The 23,597-nt window shown below is 35.0% G+C and overlaps 1 protein-coding gene across 4 annotated transcripts in view; it reads left to right on the plus strand.

The window, feature by feature from the left end:
- The window catches only part of PSME4 (proteasome activator subunit 4), a 123,266-nt gene that overhangs the window by 69,162 nt on the left and 30,507 nt on the right, over window positions 1-23,597 (plus strand). For all 4 annotated transcript variants that reach the window (XR_005212299.1, XM_037806422.1, XM_037806423.1 and 1 more), the window contains exons 22-36: window positions 5,251-5,307; window positions 5,517-5,572; window positions 5,664-5,762; window positions 7,290-7,352; window positions 7,495-7,590; window positions 9,488-9,619; window positions 13,004-13,213; window positions 14,324-14,460; window positions 16,812-16,865; window positions 17,156-17,285; window positions 17,977-18,058; window positions 20,933-21,086; window positions 21,600-21,669; window positions 22,470-22,595; window positions 23,110-23,262. Coding sequence is in view for 3 of the 4 variants with exons in the window: in XM_037806422.1 (XP_037662350.1) it covers window positions 5,251-5,307; window positions 5,517-5,572; window positions 5,664-5,762; window positions 7,290-7,352; window positions 7,495-7,590; window positions 9,488-9,619; window positions 13,004-13,213; window positions 14,324-14,460; window positions 16,812-16,865; window positions 17,156-17,285; window positions 17,977-18,058; window positions 20,933-21,086; window positions 21,600-21,669; window positions 22,470-22,595; window positions 23,110-23,262 (1,619 nt within the window). In the remaining variant the exon portion in view is untranslated. The remainder of the gene's footprint in view (window positions 1-5,250; window positions 5,308-5,516; window positions 5,573-5,663; window positions 5,763-7,289; window positions 7,353-7,494; window positions 7,591-9,487; window positions 9,620-13,003; window positions 13,214-14,323; window positions 14,461-16,811; window positions 16,866-17,155; window positions 17,286-17,976; window positions 18,059-20,932; window positions 21,087-21,599; window positions 21,670-22,469; window positions 22,596-23,109; window positions 23,263-23,597) is intronic.

The following is a 23,597-nucleotide window of genomic DNA, read 5'->3' on the forward strand; positions in this document are numbered from 1 at the left end:
GCTGCCAATAGAATGTTGTGTTTTTTTGTGTGTTTTTTTTTTCATTTTTAAAATTTAGTTTTACTGAGATTGTTCACATACTGTACAATTATCCAAAGATCCAAAGTGCACAATCAGTTGCCCACAGTACCATCATACAGCTGTGCATCCATCACCATATTTTTTTTTTCAATTTTTAGAACATTTTCATTACTCCAGAAAAGAAATAAAGACAAAAAAGAAAACTCAAATCCTCCCATATCACAACCATCCCCCCCATTACTGACTCATAGTATTGGTATAGTACATTTGTTACTATTGATGAAAGAATGTTAAAATACTACTAACTGTAGTACATAGTTTGCAATAGGTATATATTTTTCCCTATATATCCCTCTATTATTAACTTCTAGTTATAGTGTCATACATTTGTTGTAGTTCATGAAAGAGATTTCTAATATTTGTATAGTTAATCACAGAGACTGTTCACCACAAGATTCACTGTTTTATACATTCCATCTTTTAACCTCCAACTTTCCTTCTAGTGACATACGTGACTCTAAGCTTCCCCTTTTCACCACATTCACATACCATTCAGCACTGTTAGTTATTCTCACAATAATGTACTACAGTCACCTCTGTCCATTTCCAAACACTTAAGTTCAACCTAGTTGAACATTCTGCTCACAATAAGCAACTGCTCCCCATTCTTTAACCTCGTTCTGTATCCTGGTAACTTATATTTCATGTCTAGGAGTTTATATATTATAATTAGTTCATATTAGTGAGACCCTGCATATTTGTCTTTATGTGTCTGATTTATATCACTCAATGTTTCTTCATCAATCCGTTTTGTTTTTTAAAGATGGTTTTGTTCACCCACCATAGTTTCCATCCTAAGTAAACAATCTATGGTTCCCTGTATACTCATATATTTATGTATTCACCCCCATCACCACTATCTATATAAGGACATCTCCATTTCTTCCACAAAGAAGGAGAAAGAGTCAAAGAAGGTAGAGATTCAAAAGAGAAAGAAAAAGAAATGGGGAAAAAAAACACATCATGGCTAAAAAGCAACAAAAGGAAAGATAGAGTTAACCTAAAGTAGAATAAAATAGTCAGACAACATCATCAATGCCAAGAGTCCCAGACCCCTCCCTTATGTCCCCCTCTTATAGGCATTTAGTTTTGATATATTGCTTTTGTTACATTAGAAGAAACATAATACAATGTTTCTGTTAATTATAGTCTCTAGCTTTTTTTGTATTTTTCCCCCAGTATCACCTTATTTTTAACACCTTGCAAGATTGATATTCATTTGTTCTCCCTCATGTAAAAACATATTTGTACATTTTATCACAATTGTTGCGCACTCTAGGCTTCACTGCATTATACAGTCCCAGTCTTCATCTTTCCTCTTTCCTTCTGGGTGTCGCACATGCTAACTTTCCTCTTTCAACCATACTCACAGTCATCTTTGTTCAGTGTACTTACATTGTTGTGCTACCATCACCCAAATCTCTTACTCCTTTCTTTTCCTATTTGTCTGTAGTACTCCCTTTAGTATTTCCTGTAGCACAGGTATCTTATTCATAAACCTGCTCATTGTCTGTTTGTCATGGAATATTTTAAACTCTCCCTTACATTTTTTTAAAATTTTATTTTGAAATAAATTCAAAGTTATAGGAACAGTTGCAAAAACAATACAAACCCCATACACAGAACTCCAGCATTCCCTGACCCCCCTCCCCCGATACCCCAATCCACTAACTTTAACATGTTGTCACACCGCTATTTCTTTCCCTTCCTCCCTCCCTCTCTCCCTATCTATCATCCATCATCTAGTGCTCTGTCTTCTGAACATATGAGAGCTAGCTGCACACATCCTTGAACAAACACTATAATTCACATATACAATTCGCATGAACAAGAACATTCTTTTATGCAATGCCATTAAGCGCAGCTAAGAAGTACAAGTAATTCAACAATGATACAAAGCTTACATTCTATATTTCCTTTTCCTTATGTTTCGACTGTGTCCCTTTGAGCCTCCTGTCCTCCATCCTCAGATCCCATCCAGGATCATCCTTGGCATTCAATTGTCATCTATTTAGACTGTCTTTTTTTTTTTCTCCTCAATTGTGGAAACATATATACAGCCTAAATCTTCCCATTCCACCCCCTCCCTAGCCTTCCATTAGTGAGATTAATCACATTTAGAATGTTGTAATGCTATCACCTTCCCACCATCCATTACTAGAAATTTCCCTTCACCTCAAACGGCAACCCTACACTCATTTCTTAACTCCCCATTGCCCCTTCCCCCACTTTTCTTAACCCATACTCTACTTTTCATCGCTATGGTCATATTCTCTGATAATTTCTTTGTGTTTACTGTGGGGCTTAAAATTAAACTTTTAAATCCATAACAAACTTGTTTTTCTTTGATACCAACTTAATTTCAATAGGACACATAAACTATGTACCTATACTCCTCCATTCCCCCACCTTTATATAGTTCTTGTTGAAAATTACATATTTTACATTGAGTTCAAAACCACTGATTTTTCATTCGAGTTTGTGTATTTCATATCATGTAGGAAGTAAATAGTGGAGTTACAATTTAAAAATTATTGACTTCTATTTGTATTCCATTGTGGTCAGAGATTGTGCTTTGAATATGTTCAATTGTTTTTTCTTTTCTTTTTTTTTTAATTTATTGAGGCTTGTTTTATGTCTCAGCATATGGTCCATTCTGGAGAAAGATCCGTGATCACTAGAGAAAAATGAGTGTCCTGGTGATTTGGGATGTAAGGTTCTATGTATGTCCGTTAAAATTCTCTGTATCTCTTTCTCCTTTCTTTGTTTCTCTGTTGGTAGGGTTCCTTTTAGTATCTGAAGTAGGGCAGGTCTTTTATTGACAAACTCTCTCAGCATTTGTTTGTCTGTAAAAACTTTAAGCTCTTCCTCAAATTTGAAGGAGAGTTTTGCTGGATAAAGTGTTCTTGGTTGGAAGTTTTTCTCTCTCAGAGTTTTAAATATGTCATGCCACTGCCTTCTCGCCTCCATGGTGGCCGCTGAGTAGTCACAACTTCATCTTATATTGTTTCCTTTGTATGTGGTGAATTGCTTTTCTCTTGCTGCTTTCAGAACTTGTTCCTTCTCTTCAGTATTTGAGAGTCTGATCAGAATATGTCTTGGAGTGGGTTTATTTGGATTTATTCTATTTGGAGTTCGCTGAGCATTTATGCTTTGTGTATTTATATTGTGTAGAAGGTTTGGGAAGTTTTCTCCAACAATTTCTTTGAATACTCTTTCTAGACCTTTACCCTTTTCTTTCCCTTGTGGGATACCAATGAGTCTTACATTTGGACGTTTTATTTTATCTGTCATATCCCTGAGATCCTTTTTGATTTTTTTCTCCATTCGTTCTTTTGTTCTTTCATTGTCTGTTTTGTGGACCTCTGGGACACTAAGTCGTTGTTCAACTTCCTCTAATCTTGTATTATCAGTATCCAGAGTCTTGTTAATTTAGCCAACAATTTCTTTTATTTCCATAAGATCTTCTATTTTTTTATTTAATCTGGCAATTTCTTCTTTATGCTCTTCTAGGGTCTTCTTTATGTCCCTTTTATCCTGCTCCATGGTCTTCTTCATGTCTTTTATATCCTGTGCCATGTTTTCGTTCCTCTATTGTGATTGTTTGATTAATTGTGCCAAGTACTGTGTCTCTTCTGATATTTTGATTTGGGTGTTTGGGATCAGGTTCTCCATATCATCTGGATTTATCATATGTATTAAGATTTTCTGTTGTTTTTGGCCTCTTCACATTTGCTTTGCTTGATAGGGTTCTTTCAAGTTGTAAAAAAAGTACCAATCTAATTTTTCAGAAATACAAGTTGGTGGCGTACACTTTGTCCAACTAACCAGCAGATGGCATCTGTGAGTCACCTAAACCCCTCAAGTCAGTTCTCCCCAACTCTGTCTCTGTGGTGTGTGGGGAACTGATTTTTGTGGGGTTCAGTTGGTGAACTCAGTTTGGGTTTGTTGTTGAAGCTGTCTGCCCTGAATGTGGGGCATGTGTCGATGGTCAGGGAGGCATGGCAGCTTTAATATTGAAATCTCCCAGGTGTTCCCGGAGATTCAAGGCTGTTTCAAGAGTCTAAGCCTTCATTTCAGTTTTGCCCCAGATTTTCTCTGTCGCTGACCCACAAACCACCGGCATTGACGTAGCATCCCTGGGTTTTCTGAGCAGGCCTCCCTTCTCAGCTGTGATCTTCCAGGACCTCTGCTGAGGGAAGGCTGTGCTATGTCACCAGTGCGCGCTGTCCCTCAAGGGAAGCCCTGGGCCGCCGGGCTGTGCAGGGCTGCTTTCTGCCTGATGCAAAGATTAGCCTATAATTCTTGACTGGTGCAAGTTCTGAACGAAAGGCAAGTAGCAGAGCTGGGTCCCACCCCTCTCCTCTCAGAGAAGATAGACGCCTTAGGGGGAGGTCATTAGCATTTCAGTGGTCTCTCCCTGCCTGCGCTACACCCTTGTCTGGGTCACAGAACTGGGAACTGAAAATGGCTGAGGCTTTCTCCACTGAGTCAAAAAAGGAACAGAGCCAGTCCGAGGTGACCCTCCGGCTCTCCAAGGTCAGCCGCCACCCAAAGATTCCGTCTACCTGCTGGGGAGTCACACCTCGTAGTGAGCACTTCACACTCACTAATTAAAACCCCAGTTGGAGCTCAGCTGAGCCACATTCACCTGCTGGAAGAAAGCTTCTCTCTGGCACCAGGAGGCTTTGCAGCTCGGGCTGTGGGGAAGGGCTCCCAATTTGCATCCGCAGTTTTTACTTACGGATTTTATGGTGTGATCTTGGGCATTCCTTCCAATTCAGGTTAGTGTATGATGAGTGGATGGTCACGTTTGTCCCCCTGCAGTTATTCCAGATTATTTACTAGTTGTTTCTGGTTTTTTCTAGTTGTTCCAGGGGGACTACTTAGCTTCCGCTCCTCTCTATGGTGCCATCTTAGATCTTCCTCCTCTCCCTCACATTTTCTCCAATAGAGTTTATAAGTAGATGGTTGGGGTATGAAGGTTTTAGAAATTATCTGGTATCATCCCTAGCCCCTAACCCACCTATAATCAAGGCTGACTCATTTGGTATTTTTGTTGGATACTCTATCCCTTCTTGATATAAACTATTGATATAAGCTTCAACCGTCTGGGGAGTATTCCGTGTTTCTAAAATGCCTTCTCTCACTTTTGATTTTTAAAAATAGATCTATCCAGAGAGAACCACCGAGAAGCAATTGCTAAGGTCATAAGGAACCTTCTTAGTAAGTACATATATGCATTTAACTTATTTTTACTAATAAGTATTTAGGAATTTTATTCAGTAGCATATGTGCTTTTTACTTGTCAACATTTTAGATTCTAAATAATGAGATTATCAGGCAAGATGTTTTTTCCTTAACTAATGGAAATAGGGATTCGTCTAGTAATTCAAAATATTTTTACCAAAATCCTTTCTCTTCTCTTATTATAGAACACATACTTGATAATTCTGAAGATGACACCAAGTCATTGTTTCTTATCATAAAGGTACAATTGTCATTTAATGGGTGCAAAATTTTTATATAAATGGGCTTAACTTGATGACTTGTAAATAAAATTTGCAATTCTTTGATGGCAGATAATTGGAGACCTTTTGCAGTTTCAAGGATCTCACAAGCATGAGTTTGACTCCCGGTGGAAAAGCTTTAATCTAGTAAAGAAATCAATGGAAAATCGGGTCAGTATTTTCGTCTGAAAACTCTTGAATTCATTTTTTTGAAGAAGATGTATAATATTGATATAACCACCTGATTTGTGGATTGTTCAGCACACAGTTTCCCTCTAAGTAAAAATAGTGGATTTTAAAATATTATATAAAGGCTGGAAGCATCATGGCAAAATGAAAAGATTCATAGAAAAAATGTATATTCCTTGTACAAACTTAACTGTGTCTTCTCTTCTCATGCCAGTTTCCATGAAAAGTTTGAACTCTCAATGGAAATTTGGATTATGATAATCAGATAAATTCATATGGGCAACAGTGTTCAGGCTACCTTGTAAGAACTTGAAGGAATGAAAGATAGAAGGACTTGTCCATAGGCATGAAGTTAAAGCATTATGCTTTATGTAAATCAGAGAAAAATAGATCTTGTGTTATGTTTATGCTCCAATAGAAGGTAGTACAAGCTTCTCTGGGAGTACAGAAGAAAGAGTACCTAAGTGCCTGGAGGTGTTCACAGCAGCGTTCTTCTTTAGGAAGCAGTGTTGAAATTGAGTCTAAAAAGGTTGTACGAGTTAGATGTTTAGACAAGGAGTACTGGAGTATTTAGACAGAGAGAATGGCATGTAAAAGGGCCAGGAGATACAGAAGGGTGCTATGCTTTACGGAATGATGGCTGTAGAGAAAGTTGGCAAGAGGTAAACTGGGTTGTTGATAGTTCTGTTTGTCATAAGAAATTGCTTCAGTATTATATTCAGCAGGGGGGCAGATATTAAAGGTTCTTAAGTAGATCTGATTTCAGTATTGCAAAGATCAGTTGGACACTATTGGAAAGTATCTGCCACCACTGTGAAAAAGAAGTACTTTGAGATTAAGACTGGAAGCAGGAAAGGTAGTTAAATTATTATTACAGTCCAGGTGAAAAAAAGAAAAAAATAGCCTGAATCAAGTTAGTGGTATTGGAGTAGAGATAAAAAGGTGTTTTGAAAAAGGAGGAATTATGAGGACTTGATTACTAATTAGATAAAAGGTGTGAAAGAGAAACAATAATTGAATCCCAGGTGTCTGCTTTTGGTGTTTAGGTGGAAGATTATAGGGGGGAAAGAAAAGCTTCAAGATAATTCTTAGAAACATGAAAATATTATTATTCTGAAATAAATACCTTGGAATTACACTGAAAGACTGTTCAGGCAGAAAATGTAACACAGTCAAGCAATATTCTTAGTCGGCTGTTTTTGTACCTTTAGAATTGGACTTAATAAAGAACAGTTCTGTTCTCTATTGGGCATGGATCCATTATTAAAGTATCAGTAAAAAAGTGTGTTGAATAGGCCATTTAAGGAGTTATTTCTACTATTAGCCATAAAGTGAATTGAAGTGGTATATTTTAATTTAAACCTGATGGTTTAGAATGAATAAAATACCACCACCACCACATGCTTATCATGGGCCTTTTTTGGAGTAATTTTTCATTAAGATATTCTGGGGAATCCATTAGTTGAATTTAGAGGGAAATTTTGAGATGTTTATTACTTTGTTTTCCAGCTCCATGGGAAAAAACAACATATCAGAGCATTACTGATTGACAGAGTAATGTTGCAGCATGAGGTAAATACCTTTTTCAACCATGATGACTTTTAAAATGCCACTTGTCTAGATGACTATTTAATTCTTTGCATTCTTATTTTCATAATAAACGAGTTTTTAATGAAAATTTTTAAGGTTTGATACATATTGTTTTGTTTTCTAGCTAAGAACACTAACTGTTGAGGGTTGTGAATACAAAAAAATACACCAAGATATGATCAGAGATCTTCTTCGTTTATCTACAAGTTCATATAGTCAGGTAAGACTTTTCCACTCATCCTAAATATCTCCAGTTTAACAAGAAAAATTAAATAATTTCCCTCATAGGTCACACAGCTAGGAAGAAAACTAGAACTAAAAGCTAGGACCTCCTTAACTCACATTGGCAGCGGCGCACCTTTCAAATTGCAAATATATTCAAGCTAATGTTGCTAATTTTTTTTTTTAATTCAGTTTTATTGAGATATATTCACATACCATGCAGTCATCCATGGTGTACAATCAACTGTTTAATTTTTAAAATAATGTTTAGTTTTGCTATTTGTAGTTGCATTTCCTTTTTTTTTTTTTTTTTTTTTATTTAAAGTTAATAGTACTAGTGTGATGTTTTGCCACTTAATTAAATTAGATTTGAAGGCCAGTATATGAAGGCCATATAATTCCTCCTAGGCATTATGCTTAGGTTGCAGGAAGCTGCTATCATGTGACTTGTGGGGTCTGTCCTTTAAGGTAGCATAGGACCAAGAGATTATCTCCAAGCACAGAGAACTGGAAAAAGTAAGAGATTCATGTACAACCAATTATTCTGTCTTTATAAAATAATTTAAATTAGGTAATTAGTTTGTAAACCAGAGATTCAGTCTGAAGTAATGTTTAAAACATATAATGTGTCACATTATATTCAGTCACTGTCTATTACTGAATTTTTTGTTTGGGTTCAAAAAATGTGGGTTTGTACATAAGGTAGGCTTTGAAAAGATTAGAGTCCATGTTTCTTTTGCTTATTCAATTTCCTTTTGAAAAGTCTTTGGTTTTCCTTGTGTGAACAGAAGAGAAAATCTGTCTCCAGAGTAAAGAGTTAGTTTTCATAGCCTTACTTTTAGCTATGCTACTGAATGAATGCATATTGATTCCACCCATCCTCTGCTTTATCAAAAATACTTCAACTAATGTAACCTAAATCATGGATATGGTTAATGGTAATGTGCTTTCCTTTTGAAATACAGTTAATCATTTACTCAGTTTTGTTAGGTATGTGTTTTTTTGTTTGTTTTTTATGAAATCTTTAATATTTGGTTGATCCCACTTTGCATTGTCTGTTTGACAAATTCCCTTACGAATCCAAACTTGGAAGTTTTATCTATGAATATTTTAGGGTTAAACACACTTCATAGCTCTTTATTTGGAAATATTTTAGTGGAATTGAATTATTGGTTTTTTTTTTAATTCAGTTTTATTGAGATATATTCACATACCATACAATCATCCATAGTGTACAATCAGTTGTTCACAGTACCATTATATAATTGTGCATTCATCAACACAATCTATTTTTGAACATTTTCCTTATACCAGAAAGAATCCAAGTAAGAATAAAAAATAAAAATAAAAAAGAACACCCAAATCATCCCCCCATCCCACCCTATTGTTCATTTAGTTTTTGTCCCCATTTTTCTACTCATCCATCCATACACTGAATAAAGGGAGTGCGATCCACAAGGTTTTCACAGTCACACTGTCACCTCTTATAATCTACATAGTTATACAATTGTCTCCAAGAGTCGAGGCTACTGGGTTGGAGTTTGGTAGTTTCAGGTACTTACTTCTAGCTATTCCCATACATTAAAACCTAAAAAGTGTTATCTGTATAGTGCATAAGAATGTCCACCAGAGTGACCTCTTGACTCCATTTGAAATCTCTCAGCCACTGAAGCTTTATTTCATTTCATTGACCCTTTTGGTCAAGAAGATGTTCTTAATCCCATGATGTCAGGTCCAGATTCATCTCTGGGAGTCATATCCCGCATAGGGATGTGTTTTGATATATTTTCTGCTAGAGAAAAAATTAACATCACTTTGTTTTTGATAGTTCATTTAGAACTCTTTTCTAGTTTATCTAACATTTAATGGTGTTTTGTTAATAATATTTTCTCCAGGTCAGAAATAAGGCTCAGCAAGCATTTTTTGCTGCCCTGGGAGCATATAACTTCTGTTGCAGAGATATCATTCCCTTGGTTTTGGAGTTCTTACAGCCCGATAGACAAGATGTCACACAACAGCAGTTCAAGGTATAGATTTTTTGTTTTGTTTTGTTTTCCTTTTCTTTAATTGTGAACTTTAACATATATACGTAACAGTGATAACTTTCAACGTATGATTTCACAAATAGAGAGCAAATCTCAAAGAATGTCATGGATCACAGTTCTAAAACTTTAGCCATTTCCATTATTGTAAAATATAACATACATACAGAAAGGTGTCACCTCTATACAGTTCAATAAGCAGTCATATGAGTAATTTCAAAAATTATTATGGGTTACAGTTCCACAATTTCAGTTCTTTCCTTATTATGCAATACAAGGTATATACAGAAAGGTGAAGACCTTCAAGACACAATTCAACTAGCAGCTGTAGAGCAAATCCCAAGGGATACTGTAGGCTACAGTTCCACCATGTCATTTACCTTCTTCCAGCCATGCCAACACCCCAGCACTCAAAAATTTGTATAATTATATAAAGTTTCAATATTCATAGAGTTCTGTTCAGTCTTATCTTGTTTGTTGCTACTTCTTCTCTCACTTAATCTCTTTCTCCATCTTCAGGGGTGTCTAGGCATTGAGCACCCTAACTTGCTTATATTAAAAGGGGATGTCAACAGTATGGGGAAGGGAGCCGCATCTGATAGTTGATCTTAAAGACACTGTTGCCTCTGGGTTTTAGGACTTGTCTGGTATAGGAATACTGTGGTGGATTTAAGTTTCTGAAAGATAAAATTTAGTGAGTGAATCTTTTATAGAATATCAGGTAGGGACCTAGGTATTTGGGGACTACTTTTGGTAAGGCCATAGCATGCTGTCACCAATTGGGATGTCTCACTGGAGCTTGCATAAGAGAAACCTCCAGGATAGCTTCTCCACTCTATTTGGGATCTCTCAGCCTCTGTGTTCTTATCCTCAGCTTGTTAACTTTCTTTTTTTTTCCTCCCCTTTGGTCAAGTAGGCATTTTCAATCCCTCGCTGCCAAGGCCAGGCTCATTCCTGGAATCATGTCCTCCATTGCCAGGGAGATTCATTCCTGTGGGAGCCATGTGCCTCATGGTGGGGGTGAGGTGGGGTGAGGTTAATGAATTTATTTGCTGAGTTGGGCTTAGAGAGAGAAAGGTCACATTAGAGGCACCTCTTAAGCATAATTATTGGAGGGCTCAGTCTCCTGTTTACAACCCTAAATTTCACAAGAGCAAATCTCAAGTTAAGGGCTTGATGTATTAAGTAGTGGGTTCGTAAATTGACTTAAGGAGGTATAGGGTTTTGTTTTGTTTTTTTCATTATGAAAAATTTCAAACATATAGAAAAATTGAAAGAATTATACACCTGTATATCTACCTTGCAGATTCTACATTTAACATTTTGCAATATTGGCTTTATCACATATCTGTTCTATCCACTCATCCATCTTAAATTTTGACATATTTCAAAGTAAATTGAAGACATTGATATATGTCACCTTTAAATAGTCATATAGTCTTTTTTGTCCCTAATTATTTACTTATTTACCCATGTTTGTGACCAGTATTATAATGGAGATGAATATAGGATGCTGTTCTGGATTCATGAGAAGCCCTGTCATGGTCTGGGGAGTTTGGGCAGACTTCCCTGAGAACAAAAGTTGTTTGAGCTGAGCAGCTTGGCTTTATGTGAGAGGGGGATGAGAGACAAAAAGGTTTAGAGTTGAGTGACCAGCACAAAGGAAGGGCTCAGGCAGGAAAGAACATTATAAATTTGAGTGACTGAATGAAAGCTTGCGTGGTTAGAACAGAGAGGGAAGGGAATGACCCAAGATAAGGCAAATACTGCATCCCACAGAAATGCGATAGAGTATAGATAAGAGATAATAATTGCTTATATCATCAGGTAGAGGGAAATAGATTGAATGAGAGTGATTTAGGTGGAGAAATTATTAAAACTTGGTGATTGAATATGAGGGAACTGAAAAAAACAGGGTGTCAAAAGTACTAAGCTTCTGGATTTTACAGCTGGTTGTTGGGCAGCTCAGAAAAAAAAAAACCAGAATAGATGAAGAATTCATTCTAAGTTTAATTTGAAATAATGCCTATAAACTAAGAGGCAATGTCAAGCAAGCAGTCAGATATATGAGTAACTTAAAGAAATCATTTGATTCTATATTGATGAAAATTAAAATCTCTGGGCATGGGTAAGAGAGCCTTGAAGGAGAGTAAGAAGAGGACCAAGGGGCAAGTATTGAGGAGCTCCATTAGAAGCCTAAGTAGAAGAGCTGATTGAAATGGGAGAGGTAAATAAAGTATTAAGAAATACGGAAGAGTCACAGAAGCTAAGCAGAGACCTTTCTCGAAGGAGGACCCAGTCAGCAGTGTCAGCTGCTTTCTGGAGAGTTAAAATGAGCACAAAACACATTCCTTGAAGTTACTTTCTAAGCCAGATGTCAGCATATTGTAGCCCAGCTGCCTGCTTTTGGAAATGTTATATCGGAATGCAGCCACATTCATTCCTTTATGTATTGTTCTACAGCTTCTTTCATGCTACAACTGCAGTGATGAGGAGTTGTGACAGAGACCATGTGGCCAACTCTTTACTATATGGACCTTTACAGGAAATGTTTGCTAATCCTTAGTGTTCATATATCATTCAAGAATGTTTTAGAAGTTCTAACTCACTGGATGTTAAGTCATTGACATTGAAAACAGTTTAAAATGGACAAAATCAGAGCGGTCAAGTAAGATAAAAATTGAAAAATGTCCATTAAGTCAGTAAAATTGAGATTTACAGTGTTTTTATGGAGAGCTTGCAGAAGGGAATGAGAGTGCAGGGTGGGTAAGAAGCCAGCTTACAATTGAGTTAGTGAGTGTTCTGTAAATAACAAAATTTTTTGGTTTTAATAGCTCCTTTTTTTATAGACATAGATGGGGGCACGTCAATCATTTTCATGAATTGGACTTTCATGAATGAGAAGTTCGCATTATAATTAAATAACCTTGTTTTTATGTACTTAGGAAAGTAGCAGCAGATGTTAACTATTTCATAAATTATTTCAAGCATTATGCCCTAAAATACTAAGAGTGGATCATTTCATGACCTTTATGAATAAGTAATTCTAGTAAAAGAGAATTGGAATGGAAGCTACATTTTTAGAAACAACATCCTCGCATTTCTGTAATAGCTTATTAATAGCCATTTTTTGAACAAAGCCTCTATTAAACAACTTTTAGAGAATATGTTAGTGAGTGGATGTCACTTAATTAAACGTCATATTCAGGTTTCTGAAAGTAACATGTTAAACACGTGAACTGGTTTTACTAACCAATATTAAACATTTAAGTAATAAATGTTTAGTAAATTTAAAAACATCATATAGATGAGTTGGCTGCAACTAAATGATGCCACTTATTTTCTCATATAAATCTCTTTTTCCTGCAGGGTGCCTTGTATTGTCTCCTTGGAAATCACAGTGGTGTTTGCTTGGCAAATCTTCATGATTGGGACTGTATTGTTCAGACTTGGCCAGCAATTGTTTCTTCAGGGCTGAGCAAAGCAATGTCCTTGGAAAAGCCATCAATAGTGAGGCTGTTTGATGACCTTGCAGAAAAGATTCATAGGCAATATGAAACAATTGGATTGGACTTCACAGTAAGCAAAACCATTTTTTCATTCAAATTCAAATTTTCATTGAAATACTCCCTTATTAAAACAGCTTTAATTTTTCTTTTTTCAGTAATATATTCTTGGCATTTGATTCTAGCTTAAAAAAAAAAAAGCTTCTGTTTTTGATTTCCATTTTGCCCTTTTATTGATCATTACTGTAGATAACAGAAGGGAATTGCAATTTGGAAAATGACCAGGAGAGAGAGCTAGGTTGTTTTCCACCAAGAGGCCACAAAAAGTTATTACATTGTTGCATTTACCATTATTCCAGATCAGCCTTTGGCTTCATTTTTTAAAGAGTTGATTATATTTTAGGAGGTCACTTATATTAGCCAAAATTGACAAAAGATTGACCACTGCATACATGTTTTATAGTGAAAAAAATTAAAATCTAGCAAATGAAAAAGCAAAGAATGTCAAGATCAGTGGTGCTCAAATAGAGAGATGTAGCAGATCATACAAGTCCTTTCAAATGTATATTCATACATCTGAATTAGAATATGGGCATGGGTAAAAGAAGAGTGAGTGGTTGAATCTTCCTCTTCCCTCTAGAGTGATTATTATGCTTGACATTTCTCCTATGGTTTAAAAGTCACTGGTCTAAATATATCATTTTAAAAATAAAAACACAGTCTTGCTATTTGCAATTCTCATTAGATTATGCTTTTTTTTTGTTAGTTTTTAAAATAGAGACATGATTCACGTACCATAAAATTCACTCTTTTAACATATACAGTTGTATGCGTATGTATTCATAATAGTATATCCACAACATTGTGCAACCATCTAATTCCAGAACATTTTTGTCTCTCCAAAAGGAATCCCCATACCCATTAGAAGGAGTCACTGCCCATGCCCTTTGTCCCATCCCATCCCTCCCCACACTGTCACCCCCGCCCCCCATCTCTGGACACCACTAATATAGTTTCTGTTTATAGAGATTGGTCTGTTCTGGACATTGTATATAAATGGAGTTATACAATATATGGCGTTTAGTGTCTTCTATCTTTCACTTAGCATATATTTTTCAAAGTTTATTCATGTTGTAGCAGTAACAGTACTTCATTCTTTTTTATGATCTTCTCTTTTTAATAGATTCCAAAATCTTGTGTTGCAATAGCAGAATTACTTCAGCAATCCAAAAACCCCTCTGTCAACCAGTTATTGCTTAGCCCAGCTGAAATTAAAGAAGGACTTAAACGCCAACAAGAAAAGAATGCTGACGCCCTAAGGTAATTGATGAATGGTCTACTAAGATAGATAACATTATAGATAGTGGATTTTAAATATCTCTAAAATACAATAGTAACATAACTACTTAAATGGTTTTTATACATTGAGGGCTTTAAAAATACAAAAAGTTCAGATATAATTATTATAAAGATACTTAATTTTGACTTTTAGCTCTGAAAGTAGAAAATACCATCTTAAAAATATAGTTGTTTAATACCACATCTTTTTCTCAATGTGATTTCTCTTTGATATTTTTAGATAGCAGTATTTCAGAAGTAACTTAATTGATTTACATATCACTTATTAAATCCTAAAATCAAGTTCAACACATGCATGTCTTTCTTTTTGTTCTTTTTTTGTTTGTTTGAGAAAAGAAAGAATTTTATTGTGAGGTTTACCAGCAAAGAGACAGGAGGCAAGGCTCAAATCTGTCTCCTGAATCTGAGAATTCAGGGGAGTTGTATGGGATGAGAACAAAGGATGGCAGGGATGTTGATGGGTATTCAGGTTGGATACTCTGCTTGGTTGTTCATAGAGCTGTTTATGTATGATAATGATGTGCCTGTGGATGGGCTCTTCCTTGGTGAGGGATCCCTTGTATTTTTTTTTTTAAATAAAATTCAGTTTTATTGAGATATATTCACATACCATACAATCATCTATGGTATGCAATCAGCTGTTCACAGTACCATCATACAGTTATGCATTCATCACCCCATCTGTTTTTAAACATTTTCCTTACACCAGAAAAAGTCAGAATAAGAGTAAAAAAGAACGCCCAAATCATCCCCATCCCACCCTATTTTTCATTTAGTTCTTATTTCCATTTTTCTACTCATCCATCCATACATTGGATAAAGGGAGTGTGATCCACAAGGTTTTCACAATCACACTGTCACTCCTTGTAAGCTACATTGTTGTACAATCGTCTTCAAGTATCAAGGCTCTTGGGTTGGAGTTTGATAGTTTCAGGTATTTACTTCTAGCTATTCCAATACATTAAACACTAAAAAGTGTTATCTGTATAGTGTGTAAGAATGCCCACCAGAGTGACCTCTTGACTCCATTTGAAATCTCTCAGCCACTGAAATTTTATTTTGTTTCATTTCACATCCCCCTTTTGGTCAAGAAGATGTTCTCAATGCCATGATGCCAGGTCCAGATTCATCCTCAGGAGTCATATCCCACGTTGCCAGGGAGATTTACACCCAGGGAGTCAGATCCCATGTGGGGGGTGGGGTAGGGGGTGGCAGTGAGTTCACCTGCTGAGTTGGGTTAGCTAGAGAGAGAGGGCTACGTCTGAGCAACAAAGAGGCACTCAGGGGGAGACTCTTAGGCACTATTATAAGCAAGTTTAGCCTCTCCTTTGCAGTAACGAGCTTCATAAGATAGAGGGCTCGGCATACCAAGCCGTCAGTCCTCAATGTTTGTGAGAACATTAGCAACAATCCAGGTGAAGAAGTCCAACACTTCTGCATTTTCCTCCAGCTCCTCCAGGGGGGCCCTGTGTATGTATTTTTATTCTCTGTCCAAATTACTTTGGGATGTGTCGCTATTTCACTCTAACCTACGCAAACCTACCATATCTCACTTCCTATTCAAAGTTCCATGTGATTATGTTGTTTGAACAAACTGACACTACAAGTTATATTGTTTAGAAAATATAGATCCTGCACCAAATGAACATCTCTTCCCTTGGTCTCACATGGAAGTTGACGTTTTAACACACAGTCAGTTTCAGTCTTTACCCTTTGGCCCGATTTGCCCTAGTCTTAAACAGATCAGCTTTTATATTATTCTTTGATCTAGTTTATAGCTTGCTTTTAGGATATCAGTAAGCCATTTTTGGATTCTCTGAACCAAATCATTGCAGTGTTAACATTTACGCAGGAGCCTGCCTAACTTGATTTTGACTTTGTCTTAATATATGAATATGCCTATATATTTTTTCTAAAATGTCTAGATAAACAGTAAACTCATAGTGTACCCCATGTATTTCAGATACCCAAAATAGCATATAGGTTGACCACTCCTAACTAATTGATTATTACAAATTTACTTTTGATTGAATGTCTGCTCAGGAACAGTTGAGTTGCTAAATGTACCTAGCACTTTTGTTTGTGTTCTGTCTGCCCTTTATGTTATTTTCTGAGCATCTCTGTTAATTCATCTACTTTTACTCTAGCTTGTTTATCATCGGGCACTTTAGCAGTCTCATGATGATACATAGGGGAGGGGTGACTTTTGCCAGAATTTGAATTGATATTACTTATTTGATGTTTATCATAGTGTGTCATAGTAAAACAGTACCTCAACTGAGTTGTTGTTGTTCTTATTGTTGTTTTTTAAGAAACTATGAAAATTTGGTGGACACTTTGCTAGATGGTGTGGAGCAAAGGAATCTGTAAGTGTAAATTTACTTTTTAAATTCTCAAAGCATGCATCTTAAGTACTATAGGCATTTTCTACATTGAAGGACATGAATGGCCTGTGTCACACATAAAAAAATTGTAGTTTGATTAATGAGTTTAGAGGACTAAAGAGGGAAAGATGTGGAGGGCATTGTTTGGGGAAAATGGTATGTTAATTTTTGAGAAACTTAAAATTATGCTTCACATTTAGCATTTTTTAAAAAGTAGTTTCATGAGTGATGTGTTTTGTGATTCTCTACCCTTCCCTTTCCTTACTTTTAAGGCCCTGGAAATTTGAACATATAGGCATTGGGCTTCTGTCTCTACTCTTGAGAGATGACCGAGTGTTGCCTCTTCGTGCCATACAGTTTTTTGTTGAGAATCTCAACCATGATGCAATCGTAGTTCGAAAGGTAGATACTTTATTCTGGCTACAGTTTTAGATTTGAGATTTTTTACCTCACGTGAAGTCTTTAAATACTAACTACTTCACAGATAAAAGGCAATTAATAAATATCATGAAGTATATCGATTTGAAATCTACCCCTGTTGGGTCACAGATGATGATAATTCATCTAACAAAATAAATGGATACTTGGTTAAGCGTTGTGCATTTCATCACTGGGGATATAGCAGGAAACAAGTTTATAGACTAATTGAGAAAAATGGGCTTTGAAAAATGAGTTACAAGCATTACGGAGGGGAAAGAAATTTCAGTGTACAACTTTTTGGTATTTTTTCTCAAAAATTTAGAGGTGGGGTTCAAGGGGGGCTGACCTAGACTGGTGCATTGAAGAAAGACCTATAAGAAGAGGTCTTTAGGTTGAGATTTGAAGAATGAGCAGGTATTGGCTTAACAAAGAACGGATCAAAGTGTTCTAGGCAGTTAGGCTAAATATAATTAGCATGAGTGAAAGTTCAAGAGAAGGAACTGCAAATGATTCATTCCAAATCACATTTATGTGCTCTGCCAACAAATGTGCAACAGGTGAGGTATTTCTGTTTTTAAAGAAACACATTCCAATGTCTGCTTTGAGCAAGGCAGGCAACCATTTAAGAGGTTTTAAAATTTTGATATATGTATCTTACCTGTTTCTTTTCTAGATGGCTATTTCAGCTGTTGCTGGTATTCTCAAGCAATTAAAAAGAACCCACAAAAAACTGACCATCAACCCTTATGAAATCAGTAAGTTCTACCCAAAGTAATAAAGTGTTTTTCAGTAAAACTCAGAAAATTTCCTGATTTAAAATGTATAAAGTGTAATTCTTATGCTCAGATACTGTTTTGCTGATAATAATACCAAATATGAAATAATCTTACGAAGGGAAACAGTTGACTTAATAAAAGCAAGTGATCAAAAGTATTCACAAATAGGTTGACTCTGTATCTTCATAATACATGTACCTTTTATCAAATTGTATTTCAAAGACTTAAAATATTATTACCATTATTTTATTAGGTAACTTTCTAGGTGGTGGTATTATGGGTAAAGTTGATTTTCTTCCTTATACCTTACTGTGTTATCAGAAAAAATAATTTGATCTGGAGAAAAAAAAAGAATGTTTTTATTCCATTGGTTACCAAATTTTTCATCTCTGATAATAGTCATTCAACCAGCTATCTTTAGCTCTTTTTCTGTGAAGGGAGGTGTAGTCATGGGCCACCATCTTTATTTTGCAACACTATAAAACAATGTTAAGTGTGGGAATGGCTTTGTTTATTATACTCTCTATGATTAATCTTGGCTTTATCCTTACTTGAAACACTTATTTGCATTTCCAATATTAGAAGAATAATTTTTTAATATTTATAATTCAAATATTTATTAAGGTACAAATACACATGACAAGCATGTATATTTTTAAGAACTGTCAACTTGCATCAACTGCATATCTTGGTGTGGAAAGTATAATTAAAGGGTATAGAGGTCTGTATTATGAGGTATATTTAAAATAGTTTTTAAAAACAGCAGGAGAATTATTTCAAAAGTAAATGTTTGCTCTTCATAAAGAAGGCTTAATAGCTTCGCAGTGTAGTTAAGAGTCTCTAGTTCTTCTTCACTCCCTCTCATCTCCATGGATAATCACCATTACTAGTTTCATATGTAATTATTTCTCTAGTCCTCTGTTGATGGACAATGTGGAGCTGCAGTGATCATCACTAGAATTTTTTACCTGATAATGCTCCTGTGTGGTAGGTGAAAAATAATATCCTAGTTTATTTTATATTTCTCTGTTAGTGTAGTTAAAATATTTTTGGTCTTTTTACTATTGGGTTGCAAGGACTTTTCATCTGGTTATGATATTTTTTCATTAGTCATATATGTGACACGCAGTTTTTTGCCCTGCTTATCAAAAAGAAAATTAATTGACATAGCAAATATAAATGTTTTCCTTTGGAGTTTTTAGATTTCAAATTATGCTTATTTAGAAAGGTATCCCCCTTCTCTGATATATAAGAAAATTCACTGACATTTTCCTTCAGTATCTTTACAGCTTTAATTTTTATGCAAATTTCAGTCCTGCTCTTAGTACCTAGATCTCTACTAAAAGGATCCAGGGCTTCTTGGAGAAATGACTGTTTTCAAGGCCAGTGGGAAAGCCTGGAATATCTTGTGCCACAGAGTTCTCCAAATATGATGAAGACATTTCAAAGAATATAGGAACAAGCTTGAAAGGGCTCCCCACTAACCATATCTGGAACAATTTGAGTATCAAAATAAATAATGACAGTAGCAGATTGTAATCCTTAGAATAAAATAAGAATTCACAAACCACTCCATACTGATATAAATAAATGGAGAAACAAATGGGAGAGAAGGGAAAGTGTTTTTTTTTGTTTTGTTTTGTTTTTAAAGTAGAGTGACAACTAATAATATAAAAGAAATGATGGAATTAGGAAATTACCATTTGTTAAACACCATAATAATTATTGTTTCAGATAAGATTCATCAGTAATCCTAAAACAAGAGGGTGATAGTTTGATGAGAAACATGGTATTTAAATAGTCTCAAAAATATATTTTAATAAAATACAAATTACAGAAGGGTAAATGATAACTTTATAGTGGAGAAACCTGGAGGGATACCATGTTAACCAAGTGATCAAATATATCATCACCGGTAATGAAACAAATCAACATCATGTACTTCCTAATATGATGCACTGAGTAGGGCCCAAATCACTTCCATGGTTTCCTGCCAAAAGTGCATAAACTCAATCTAATCATAAGTTGACATCAGACAAACCCAAGCTGAGGAATAATAAATGGCCTATATTCTTCCATAATGTCATTATTATGAAAGAAAAGACCAAGGAACTATTCTAGATTAAAGGAAACTAAGGAGACATGACAACTAAATGCAGTGTTTGATTCAAGATTGGATCATAGGTCAGGAAAAATATTTTTAATTTATTTTTTTCTTTTGCTATAAAGGACATTAGTGAGATAATTGATAAAATTTCAATAAGGTCTAATAACAAAGATAATAGAACTATACTGATGTTAATTTTTTTGAGAATTTTGGTTATCTAAGAAAATGTTCTTATTTATAGGAAGCACACTGAAATATTTGGTGTTATCTAGATAATATCTCCAGTTTATACTCAGATGGTTTGGAAGTAGGTGTGTGTGTGTGTGTGTGTGTGTGTGTGTGTATAGGTAGGTAGGTAGATAGAATAATAAAATACTTATGGTAAAATCTTAAAACTGGGTTATCTGGTTGAAGGATATGTGCGAATTCTTTGTGATATTTTCACAACTTTCTTATAAGTGAAATTAATTTTGGTGAAAAGAATGAAGTAAGGGTTGCGTTTGAACCTCCCACCCCCCACCCACCCAGCCATATATCCATTTCAACACCATTTAATGGATAATCTATCTTTTACCCTATGTTGAAACACTCCCTTAATTGCTCATAGATTTTATGGATCTTTGCCTTGAGAGAATTTGAATAGTCTTCTTATGAAGACAAAGTGCACTAGTACTATTGGCTGAAAGTTGAGACTAATTATTGCATTAAAGTGTTTAAATTAATCAAATATGAATTCTCCTCCTTAGGTGGATATCCTAAACCCACTCAAATTCTTGCTGGTGATAGGCCTGATAACCATTGGTTGCATTACAATAGCAAAAGTATACCAAGATCTAAAAAAGAATGGGAGTCAAGTTGCTTTGTGGAAAAAACCCACTGGGGATACTACACCTGGCCACAGTAAGTTGTAACTTACACACCGTATCTTTCATATAATATGTTTTAAAATTTTTGGATTTCGGTGGCAGGGGTTCGGTGGCACTAGCGGCATTTAGATATACTCTGCCACCCAAGATACACATGCTAGATTTTTTTCCTCTTCTGTCTTCCTCCCTTTTTCTGTTATTCCAGCCAATTCTATGACTTGTTCCTGCTTGTTCATTGTCTGAGCCTGCCTTATTCCCAACGTTATAGAGCTAAGGAAATTACTAGCTGCTCTAAATTATATTCCTACATATTAATAATACATTTGCCTAAATTAGCCCGTAGAAATACTCATTTGATTTCAATAATCTGTGTCATTAGGATACAGTGATCTGATAGATTTTTAAGTTCAAGACTGTTATTGATATATTCATATCCCCAAATTTAGCATCTAGATTTCATTAAAAGTTTCTTCTAATGCTTTCCATCTGTGAACCTTGTCATATTTTCTTCTATGCTTATTTCAAATATAAACTCTTAACTGTATAGGAATATGGTTGTTTATGCTGGTGTGGAAGAGCAACCTAAGCTTGGCAGAAGCAGGGAGGATATGACAGAGGTAAGCATTCTATTTTTACTATTATAAATACTTGTTCGGATTTACCCTACTTCTGGCCACTGATTTATTTTCATGTCAGTTCAGGTCTAGTGTATCTTTTGTTCCTTTCAAGTTACTACCCCACTTGGCACTTGGGTACTGCTTTACGTAGTTGTCTGCTTTTTCTTGTATCAGTTCTGTCTGCTGACAAGCTTCTTGAAGGCAAAGATAATGACTGGTTTTTAGTTTTTTTATTGCACATAAATAATGGGTACTTAGTAAGTAAATGTTTGTAGATTTAAGCTAAAAATTCCTTGGTCTTCATAGAACATAGTTCTTCATTACTTTGAATGTTGATTAAGGGCTTTTAAGTGTATGTCTTCCTCACAGAAGCTAATGGTATTGTAGCTTTTCTGATTCAAACAGAGTTTACCTTTTAATTTCTAGTGGTCTATAAATATGGAAGTGATTTGTTGAGACTTGGTTTATAGTTTGGGAATTTTCCTTAATTGCACGCAAAGTGGCAGAATAACATGAATTTCTCATTTCCCAGTGAGAATGTTTGTTGGTTTTAATTCACAGTATGAGAAATAATATCCAAACTCTGAGGGAAAATGTAACTGTTCTTCCAGATTAAGCATTTTTAGGGGGAGATGTTACTTTGTTTCTAGAAAGCTTTAAAAAACTGAAAATTCTTTAGAGCAAAAATACTCAGCTTACCACTGAGTATCAAGATTTTATAATTGAATTTTAACTTTCAGAATTGTATTTTTAAATAGATTTTAAGCCCTGAATGTTCTTTTTTTTTTTTAACTTTATAGGCAGAACAGATTATATTTGATCATTTTTCTGATCCTAAATTTGTTGAACAGTTAATTAATTTTCTATCTTTAGAAGACAGAAAAGGAAAAGATAAATTTAATCCCCGCCGCTTTTGCCTCTTTAAGGTAACTATGTTATTTATATATCCTCTTCATAAAGCTTTGTGACAGGTCAGTTTGTAGGTTCATTAATTTGAAAGTATTTTTAAGTTCAGGTAGGCATCTGTTATATTTTTTTACAGTGGCTATGGGATTTGTATCAGTCATGTTGACCTTGGCTTAAAGGTCCAGGATGCTCTTCGTGAAAAAGCATTTTTTCATATTTACCTTAATGTTTGTAGTTAATATTAAAAGTAAAAAAATAAAACAGAATTATGTGTCATTTGCTTTTTTAAAGTGCAGTATGATTCACATCAGAAAAATTATTGATGTCTATTTTATTGGTTACATTTTAATATGGAAAGTAATATAACAGTACTCTTACCTTTTTAACTTAGACATTTAAAGCAGTTATGTTGTAATGAGGACATTTGAGATTTTATACACAGCAATAATGTAGAAAATAATTAAAAGCATATTCTAATTGTAGTTGAGATCATGATCATTTGAGTATTGAAGAATTTTCTCTTTGTTTATATAGGGTGTATTTAGGAATTTTGATGATGCCTTTCTGCCAGTTCTGAAGCCTCATTTGGAACGTCTGGTTGCAGATTCACATGAAAGCACCCAGCGATGTGTTGCAGAAATTATAGCTGGTTTAATCAGAGGTTCTAAGCATTGGACGTTTGAAAAGGTGATGTATTTATGCAGCACTTTCCCTATTAAAGTCATATTACAGTATCCATTTATATAGTAATTCCTAACATGTTATATATTAATTCTTAAAATATGAAATGCTGAATTTCATGAAATTTGCCAAGTATGTGTAAACTGCTTTTAGTCCATGGGGAACATTCAATATATTTGTTTTGTTTTGTTTTGTTTTGTTTAAATGCAGTTTTATCAAGATATACTCACATACCAGATAATCATCCAAACTGTACAATCAGTGGTTCACAGTATCATCATATAGTTGTGCATTCTTCACCACAATCAGTTTTTAAACAAAATTTTCATTATTCCATAAAA

Source organism: Choloepus didactylus, chromosome 17, assembly GCF_015220235.1.
Source record: "Choloepus didactylus isolate mChoDid1 chromosome 17, mChoDid1.pri, whole genome shotgun sequence".
NCBI lineage: Eukaryota > Metazoa > Chordata > Mammalia > Pilosa > Megalonychidae > Choloepus > Choloepus didactylus.